General features: G+C 38.8%; 1 protein-coding gene across 4 annotated transcripts; it reads right to left on the bottom strand.

The window, feature by feature from the left end:
• Window positions 1–175: 175 nt before the first annotated feature.
• Window positions 176–9964, bottom strand: LOC139479698 (coiled-coil domain-containing protein 124-like). Of its 4 annotated transcripts, none has more exons than XM_071262570.1 (5): window positions 9907–9964; window positions 8109–8303; window positions 6538–6709; window positions 5461–5578; window positions 176–4692 (listed from the first exon to the last, which is right to left on the bottom strand). In XM_071262570.1, the coding sequence occupies exons 2-5, from the start codon at window positions 8265–8267 to the stop codon at window positions 4488–4490; spliced, it is 654 nt and encodes a 217-aa protein (XP_071118671.1). In that variant the 5' UTR covers window positions 8268–8303; window positions 9907–9964; the 3' UTR covers window positions 176–4487. The 4 variants fall into 4 exon arrangements, with proteins under 4 accessions (XP_071118671.1, XP_071118646.1, XP_071118654.1 ...); XM_071262545.1 differs by having other exon boundaries at window positions 9785–9958; XM_071262553.1 differs by having other exon boundaries at window positions 9798–9958.
• Window positions 9965–10213: the final 249 nt, after the last annotated feature.

Raw genomic sequence — 10213 nt, 5'->3', positions numbered from 1 at the left:
CCTATTGCTCCTATAGCATTTACATATACTACTGAAAAGATGTAAAACAACACCCTATTTTTCACTTTAGTTAATCTGTCATCTCATATACTAAAGTCATATGATAAAAATCAAGTGTTCTAAAATTCTTTTTGAGTAGTATATACAAGTAAATGACAAATAAAGGCATCCCATCTGAAAATTTATTTCAGGTTTTTCATACAGATAGAAATACCATTCATTTATATTAACCAATACAACAAGGCTCTCATTACCCTTCAAGGTTCTTCACATCCCAAGGCCAACCTTATTACTGAGATCATTGAAAGATTTGGGTGAAAAATATGAATTGATCATTGGTTTTGTTTCTGCTGAACATATAGGCAGTAAACTTTGTTTAACCAAGGTGCCAGATTTGGCACACTTTGCGGGTTTGGTGTCCGTATCGTCTTCTTTTTCATCCCATCTGAATAATTCCATGATCCAAGTAACAAATATCAATGGCCTCATGACTCATGAATTCATCTTGAAGTATTCTCAGTACCGTGATGAATCATTCAATGAATTCTCACCATGAAATATCATGGTGATGTTTTTGGCACATAGCTGACATGCAACTCTGTAGCATGAACAGTGGAATATATATACAGTTCCACTCTTGATAGGGATATTTTTTATCTTTCTATGATACACAAAACCGTTTCTTATAACATACCAAGTGCATATTTAAATGGAATGACATATCGGAATATCCCTATCAAAAGTTGAGTAGTATATCAACATTCATATCTTCCCGAGGCAAGGGCGTTAACTGACTACGAAAGTCCAGGTTCCACAAGACTGTGTGTCTAGACAGTGTGAGACCATTTTGTTTCAAGCAAATGAAAGTGATATGAGAGGTGGAATCTGATTGGTCAATAAGTGGGACATAGAAGGGACATAACTCATAATAGCCATTGGTGGCGCTACGTTTGAGTCCAGAAATTCCAGTCAATTTTGGCAAGGGTGGAAACTGAACTTTTACAGTCAGCGAACCTCCTTGTCACAGGAAGATGGTCAGTTGTGGGGACATAGAAGGGACATAACTCGTAAAAGCCACTGGTGGCGCTACCATCGAGGCCCAGAAATTCCAGCCTAGTTCGGTAGGAAACAACTTTTATAGTCAGTTAACTCCATTGTCACGGGAAGATGATCAACATGCTCCTCACAGGGTATCGGTCCATTTATGCATGTTAATGTTTCTGGTATGAATCAAAGCCCTTTAACTGGACTTTACATACATCATGCTACACAACTTCTACTTGTGCTAAATACACAGTTCCTACCACATAGGACTCTTTACACTGTTAAAATTGAACACAATTGCTTCATAAGCCATTCAGCACTGGAAAAACATACACATGAAATTAATTAATACCACTTAATACTATATATCGTAGATATGTATCGGAATATAAAATCAATGTCACATGTAGTTTATATTTCCAAAAGATAAACACAAGTTTGGTGTGGTGTTTTTACCAGGTGTATACAATATGGATTAGCCCTGATGAATGCCAGTAAGCCATTATTTTATTTTTTGTTTACTGAAAGCTGTTACAGTGGGTTTTCTGATCCAATCTCATTAAAATCAGATCTTAGTTCTCGCTACCGCTAAACAAAGATCTGAGGACATCCCATTAAGGGTCACGTCAGACCGACCTTGCGCGAGCTCTGACAGACCAATGGAATGACCAATCAGAAGGCAGCTTTCTCGTGCTTTACAGCACAAATTTCAAATTCGCGACTACCCTTCGAAACATATTTTGACAAATTCTCGATTACAAATTTGAAATCTGAACAAAAGAACATTCTGGAATGGTTAATAGATGGTCTAAATTGTATGGATTCATTAAACCCGTAACTATTGTTTGGAGGTTGCATGATTAGAAATCACAATCTGACTTTCACTTTCCTAATCTGGTAAGTGATGCTCTGATTGGTCGGATGAAAGGTCGTTCTGATGTGACCCCTAATGGGATGTCCTCAGATCTTTGTTTAGCGGTAGCGAGAACGATAATCTGATTTTAATGAGATTGTTTCTGATCTAGCCTATCCAATCTACCTATCAGTGAATACAAAAACGAACTATATCACAGCATGGAATAAGTCAGGAAAATCAATTCTGAAAGTTAGTATTGTGTTTTTCTGCATTTAACTAGCCCTTTCGAAAATTATAGCAGCCAAAGTCTAGCAGGGTCGTGTTACCAGTGAGTTCTAACACTGCTGTTCTGCTTGGAAAGCAGAATTTTTTACTGTATGAGACTGCACATAATATTCCCACCTGCTTTGAATTTTAACATCTTTATTTGAGAAGCAACAACAAAGTTAAATTCTGTAAATCCTTTATTGTTAGTACTGCAATGTAGGCCAAGTGCCTAGAGAATGTCTCCACAGTGATGTCTGTCTGGTCAGCAACATGTTGAAATAGTGTACAAAGATAAGATGACCTGTACAAAACACATCACAGTTAATATGTACACTTAACAGCAAGGTAGAATAAATATATGACTGCTTCTTAAGCAAAACAAATAACCACATGAAAAAAATAGTACATCGGAAAATAGCACTTTGAAATGACCATAATATTTTTTTAACATGTCAAAAACAGTGGTTTCAACTTATTTCAGCAAATGAAAGTAACAAGAAATAGCATACTGCCGTTGACTCTTACATTGAGAAGCAAAAGTCCACTGTAAACCAGATGTTCAGACAACCTCTGTTAGATAACCCAAGTGAATAGTCTGCAGATGCTCCAATACTTCACAGGTTGTGTGCACTACATTCCTCTGTCCACCGTAAATACATACAACCACAAAATGGTGCAGTCGCTATTTTAGCTAATGAATCAAGCCTTGGTCCTGTCCAAGCTAAGGGGGAAAACCAGCCAGTTTTCAGAACAATAAGTATAAAAATTACCCTGGCGATATTTCTTTTCCAACATGGCATCTACTCTACACATTGCTTCAACGTCAGACAACGCTACTGTTGGCACATGCATGGAATAAGGCTCATTTGACTTCCTTGAGTTATACAAAGCCTGACTGAAGAAAGACACGTCACTAAAGCGATGGTATGTAATCGTGGGTAATGGAGAAATCTGCGAAGTACTGACAGTGGTTTACATTATAGGTACTTAGGTCCTTGAGAAGTGTTTTAGAAGTTAATTGTTATTTGGTAGAAATGAATGTAAACAAGGAATTTGTACCTAGGTATGGGCACATACTGCAGCAGCTCAGATTTCAGTACACTCACAAGGTCACTTTACACACACACAATAGATCTAATAAAGCAAACATCATCATACAAAGTGTTCATACTGGGGCACTGGAGAAGATTGAGACCTTTTAAGCAGGAACCAAAGACCAAGCTGTGTTTACCAAAAATTAATAAAGTATCAATCTGTTCTTATAATAAACCTGTATTTGGTGTTTACCATCTTCCTGTAACAAGGAGGTTAGCTGGCTGTAAAAGTCCAGTTTCCACCCTTGCCAAAATTGACTGGAATTTCTGGGCTCAATCATAGCGCCACCACTGGCTAATATGAGTTATGTCCCTTCTATGTCCCTCCTATTGACCAATCAGATTCCACCTCTCATATCATTGCATTTGCTTGAAACAAAATGGCAGCACCCAGTGAAGACGATCTGATTGATAATCAAGATCTTTATTGTAATAAAACAGGTCTTACTTCGCGAAGTGTATCAAATCACGTGAGCAGCTTGATTAAAAACATGAAAAGATATGGAATATATATATATATATGTTGACGTTAAATTGACGGGTCACATGTTTTGCAAATCCTGCCATTGACCGAAATCTGCATGGCAGATTACCAACCAGATTCCAATTTCGTTACACAATTATGACTGGACTATGTATGAATTTATCAGTCCAGCCAAGACATAACTCCAGAATTCCAGCCTAGTTCGGCAAGCATGGAACTGGACCTTTATGGTCAGTTAACTCCCTTGCCTCGGGAAGATGGGTGTTTATGGTCAATGTTCAATAACTAACAAAAAAAACATTCAGTGCAAACAAGCCATAAAATAGGCAGTTTTCACAGCAATCAATTAAATTTAAGCATTTTCATATTTGTGTGCAGCTGGTATAGACAATTGTGTGGTTGGTAACGTGACACTGTATGCGTTTGTCACTGTAGGCATTAGTAGATTACACAGAATGGTCAGGTTGTGTGTGTGGTATGTGCTTGGGTGCTGGGGATAGCACTATGCTCGAATCTCGACAATATTTAGTTCTAAAGCATGACTCTTGTCGTCATGACAACAATGAGGATATACTGTTCAAAACAAATACATTCCAGGTCGATTCTCCACACTGTCCCTGTGTCTAGCAGTACTGGGTACCTGTTTCAGTTGGAGGGCCTGTTCATTCTGTCACCTGTATAATAATAAGATTTCACTGGGGATTAACAATGGAAGGTTACACACTTGTCCTTTTCAAACAGGTCATTTTGAATTATATGCAATTGACCTTTGATTGAGAGGGTTTTCAGGCGATTTTAGCCATTCTTTCTTCAACATCTGTTTTAACTGCGATAATCGGAGATTGGGATTTTCTTGTTTGAGACGTGGAAGATTTTCAGCTTCAAAGTCAGTGTATGCTGCCTTGACACGCTTTTCTGGATGTCTGTCAAGTCTTTCTGATTTCACACTGAAAGAAACGAAAGAAAAAAAATATCTTGAAACTTGCAGACATTATCCTTCTACAGTTTGTTTGTTGTTTGACACAGCACTCAGCAATATGACAGCAGCCTGTATATAATCAAATCTGGGCCAGACAATCCAGTGATTCATATTGTGCGCAACAGTCCACAATGTTGAGGTATGATGACAGGCACTCAATCAAGTCACAGAGCCTGACCACCTGATCCATTTGGCGAGTGAGTGAGTTGGGTTTAACGCCGCTTTTAACAGTATTCCAGTTATATCACGACGTGTCAGCTTAATGTGGGAGGAAAACCTGAAGTGATGCAGGTCTCAGATGTTTACCACTTTGGTGAAATCCACGTGAGCACAGGTACGGTGCTGACAAACCTAGAAACATAATCGGGGCGAACCGGGATTTTAACACACAATCATAGGTTTCTGATGTGCCCAAGGGACACAACTCTGCACAGCCGTGCACCCGTGGTCACATTTACAACAGAGTGGTAATCAATGTTAAATAATTACATATAAGGTTAAAACATGATTAATGAAACGTTGCAGGTAGGAACCTTCAATTATTAAACCTTTCATTCTCCTACCCTCAAATTCAGATATTGAACCAAGAAAATTGAAAATAAATATATTGTCCTGTCCTTTCATCCTGAACCAACCCTACACTTTGGGACAAAAACTGCAACCAAATCTAACTCTGACTAATACAACCTGAACAAAGTCAACCAGTTAATTTTACAACTTAAGGAAGTGCTCGCACCTGAGAAGGGAAATGGCCTCCTCTACAGTTCTTGCTTCCTGGCCCTCCATTTCCAGACGGTTGATGTTTTCTTCAAGGGGTTTCTCATCATGCGACACTTCCTTGTCATGCTTCTCAGCTGTGGAAAAAGATTTGGAACAGGTTCATACCAAACATCTGGTCCAGTGAGACACCCCCCAAAATGGTCATCCATACACAGCTGACAACTGAGAATATCCATCGCATAAGTAGTATGATCATGAGATCATAAATATGATTTTAATCTAAACGAAAACATGGAATGAAGCATAACCTGTTGGCAAATGTGATGCAGAGAGTAAGTGAGTTGGGTTTAACTTCGCTTTTGAACAGTATTTTAGTTATGGTCATATCATAGCATGTTGGCTTGATGTGGGAGGAAAGCCCACAGTGATGCATATTGATGCAGGTCTTTGACATCTGCCACATTGTGATGTGTTGTGATGACAAACCTAGAAATATACTTAGGTCCATTAGCCACCACCATGTGATATCCAACAGGGGTAGACCCATAGGCGGATACAGCTTTTTTTAAAAGGGGGGTGCACAATTAAGATCTATTTATTGTCTTTGGTGGTAATTTATACAGAAATAAAGTTTTATTTCGAAATAAAAAAGGGGGTTGCGCACCCCTCTCTGTATCCGCCCATGAGACCCCACCATGTGATATCCAACAGGGGAAAGACACCACCATGTGATATCCTACAGGGGAAGACACCACCATGTGATATCCAACAGGGGTAGACAACCATGTGATATCCAACAGGGGTAGACCCCACCATGCATATGATATCCAACAGGGGCAGACCCCACCATGTGATATCCTACAGGGGAAGACACCACCATGTGATTTCCAACTGATCCACCATACACTTCGCCTTTATGGCATCCCATAAATAACAGGACCAAGGCCAGGCAAACCAGTGGTTGACAGAGTGTGTAACAATCAAAGGCAAAGCCATCAAAGCTTCATAAATGAATGACAAAGATATAAGCACCCAGATCTCTAAAGTTGCCCTACTGACATGAGGTTACATGTGGTGTCTCAGTAGACTTTACCTGCTGCTGCTGCAGCCTGGAGTCTCTCCTGCTGTGATGCAATATCTGCACGAGTCAACTTGGCAGCGGCGACAGGCTTGGCACTTTTCAGCTTGCTCATCTCCTCATCATGAAGCTGCTGCAGCTCCTTCTTCTTCTCCACCTGATCCAAGCGCCTCTTCTCCTTGTCCTCCTGAACAAACAGTGAGTGAGTTGGCTCATAAGTCACATTTTGAGATCAAACAGCTAAATCATGGTGGTGACGCCAGGAAGTATCTTCACACACTGTGACAATATCATATGTCATCTGTGTGATGTGTGAATGCTTTACCCACAACACTACCACACCACCAAACACATGTCCATGATAGAATGTAGTCTATGCATAATAAATGTGTATTCTACCATGAATTTGGAAAATACTTGATTTTGATTGGGCGATCAGAGGTTTCAAATCACAATAAACCCCCTCTGATTGAAACAGCCGATCTGACAGCCACATCACCGGGGAAACTAATATTTTTAGAATAGTACTTCTTTTACAATCATTGTTGGTAGACATATTTAAATAATTATATGTATAACTATAGGCTACAAAATGCAAAGTTGCTGTTACTACAAAATTCAAAGGATGTGTGACAATACTTATCATGCAGAAAACATGTTAGAGATCTGCAAAAAGAATGTATTTCAAGTTTTGAAGACAATATATAGGAGTGTGACTTCATATCTTTTGCGTCACAATGAATGATATGGTGTTATAATAGTGACGTGCGGTGTGGAACGAAACATTTGCCTAGTTTTCTTTAGGGGTGCCCACCTCACAAGCTTACGAAATTGGCATGCTACATGCTGTCAGTGCCTGCCATAAGTTTGAATGAAGTATTACCCAGTAGAGAAACAGCTTGAGCATATGCCACTTCACTCAATATATTTGCTAACACCAAAGAGTTCCCTTATGATTTAGTCATGGTAGAATGGAGATAAACATATTGTGTTTTCAATGTTGTGGTAGGTTACCTGTACATTTAACTATGCTAAATTTAACATTTGAAACCTCAAGCTGTGCATTCAGGTCCAAATTCATTGGATTAATTCCTACCATGACAAGATTAAAAAAACAATCACTGATGTAGCAGTGGCTGAGAATTGATGTTTTGTAGACAGTGACTGAAGACTGATAGTAATAGGCGTTCCAAAGCCACAAGTTATCACCCAGAAGGGAGCCCTTTCACTAGATATATATTGAAACTATTCATATTCATTGGTATAGTTTGTGGAGCATGAGTAGAGTTCCCATAAGACGAAAGATGGCTTCATCTCCACAATCTGGTGGCTGTGTTAATGCTCTCTACACAAAATTCTTTTATCGTACAAGTGCCCAGAGAACATGATATGCATTGTGTGAAGGGGTCTCATGCTTCTATTTCGTCAGATTAAACATGTTAACAAGGTAGATGAGTTTGCAGAAGACCAAAGTATATGGACAATCAAACTGGTAACTGGTGGAATGGAGACTGTATTTTCAGTAAATGTTTACTGTTTATTGAATGCATGTTTCAAGTTTATAATTATGTTCAACTTGTTCTTACTTTCCGTTGCTGTTTCCTCGTAGCATGCTTGTCATCATCTCTCCAAAGCTCGTCTTCAGCTTCTTTTTGTTTCTTTTCTTGTTCAGCATGTTTCTGGGCATCTCTTCGTACCCTTGCTTCCACTGCTTTAGAATTTTCTCCTTTGAATTTCTTAGGCATTTTTCAAAAATGACTGTGTCCAGTACTTTGATATATCTGCAGAATACACAAAATACAAAACCAGTGAAGATCAGGGGTCAAATAGGTCTTCAGCAAACCCATGCTTGTCGTAAAAGTCTGACTTGCTTGATGCATATCAGTCTAGCCATGCACTGATGAGTTGTGCTTTTTGTGTATGGTTTGTTTTTCCTTGTATCAAGTGTATAGATTGATGCTCATGATGTCAATCACTGGATTGTCTTGTCAAGACTCGATTATTCACAGACTGTCATCATATTGCTGGAATATTGCTGAGGGCAGCGTCAAACAACAAATAAACAAATAAAACCAAAATACAAAGGTAAACAAATGGAAAGGAGAATGACACAACTTGGGTCAAATACCAGATCTGTGGGTTTTCTGGGATCGAGTGAGTGAGTGAGTGAGATGGGTTTAACGATGCTGTGAACAGTATTCAAGTTCTATCACAGTGTGTCGGCTTAATGTGGAAGGAACGCCAAAAGTGATGTAGGTCCCAGACATTTTACCACTTTGGTGAAACCAATAAGCATAGTTATGGTGCTGACAAACCTGGAAACATACTCGGGGCAAACCAGGATTTGATCCACAATCAAAGGTTTCTGGTGTGCCCTAGGGACACAACTCCATACAGTGAATTGAAGCACCTTAGACGACTGGGCCACCCATGCCCCCACTTGTCACAAGATATGTAAGAGTCAACTCAGCTATGATCAGGTGGTTAGACATGGTGTATATCAATCCTTGGTTTGTCTGGTCCAGACTTAATTACACCATGTTTATGCCTTTTGTGGTACATTATAAAAGATCAGGATCAGGGATTTATGCAATGCACGAATGTGCCTCTAGTACACACAAATGTTGATAATTGATGATAATTGATACTGCATCCTGAAGGATGCACAATAATATTCATTTTACTTACAGCGCATCAAGAGCTGTTATGGACATCTTTCATTTCATCTATCAATCATGACAACTGTCCATATGATCATTTAATCATTCCAGGCTCTAAAGTAATTATTAAACCGTAGATTACACTACACCATTTCATTACTTTAAAGGATACTCATATTTCCTGCAGTGACCCTTAAATTATTTGAATTCCCAATGACGCTACTTTTGTAAGTCAAGATAAAACCCTGAGCATAATAATTACGACAATGGTCATAAACATGGCCTAGTCAAAACTTGATTATTTACAGGCCGTCATCATAAATGATGCAGAGTTCAGAAAAACAACAAACAAATCCAAACCTCGAACAGCTGCTAAAAATCACAGAAATATAGGCTTAGAAGTGAACTTGACGAGGGCACTAGTGACTTTAGTAAGTCAAGAAGTCTGATTTTAAACTTTCTAAAACAAGCAGTTTAAATTTCTAACATAATTACTGGTAGTATTTATACAGGGTACTATAGTCTGCGTCAAAATTCTCATAGCAAGTTTACACCACTCTCATCAGCTGCTGGTTAGACAACATGTCTGTTGCACACATTACCTGTAAACTTTACCTTTGGACTAACAAAATGGTTAAACAGATAGGTTATGACCATCTGTTGAGTCTTACGGGCAGAAAAAGAGGTCGACTTCCAATATTTCTCACAACTTTGCAATATTTACATGTGAGAAGGAATTCTTTAAAAATAGCGACGACCAAAAGGAAGTGTCACCACATCCATGTGCAAATTCAGAAATACGATCCCAAAGTTCAAACGTGTCTGGACGCGAGTGGATGTAGATGGTGTAATTGCTTTTGTCAAACACATGAATTTATTTAGCCCCATGAGCAGCACGATTTCGCTAATTAATATTAAATAACACCAAATTTTCGTTCTATGAGTGAAAAAAATTATTAGGTTTTCGGCTCCGAGTTTACAATGTACGATACCAATTTTAAAACAACCCAGTTGGTAGCTCCTTGCAGCGT

The sequence above is a fragment of the Haliotis cracherodii genome, unplaced genomic scaffold (genome assembly GCF_022045235.1).
Source record: "Haliotis cracherodii isolate W230 unplaced genomic scaffold, xgHalCrac1.p SCAF_1, whole genome shotgun sequence".
Classification (NCBI taxonomy): Eukaryota; Metazoa; Mollusca; class Gastropoda; order Lepetellida; family Haliotidae; genus Haliotis; species Haliotis cracherodii.
This window is presented reverse-complemented; position numbering and strand designations above follow the sequence as displayed.

Coding starts and splice junctions, on each gene's coding strand:
- LOC139479698 (XM_071262570.1), bottom strand. CDS start 8,267: ATGCCTAAGAAATTCAAAGGAGAAAATTCTAAAGCAGTGGAAGCAAGG. Junction 6,710..8,108: donor CGAGGAAACAGCAACGGAAA/GTAAGAACAAGT, acceptor CTGTTTGTTCAG/GAGGACAAGGAGAAGAGGCG. Junction 5,579..6,537: donor CCAGGCTGCAGCAGCAGCAG/GTAAAGTCTACT, acceptor CTTTTTCCACAG/CTGAGAAGCATGACAAGGAA.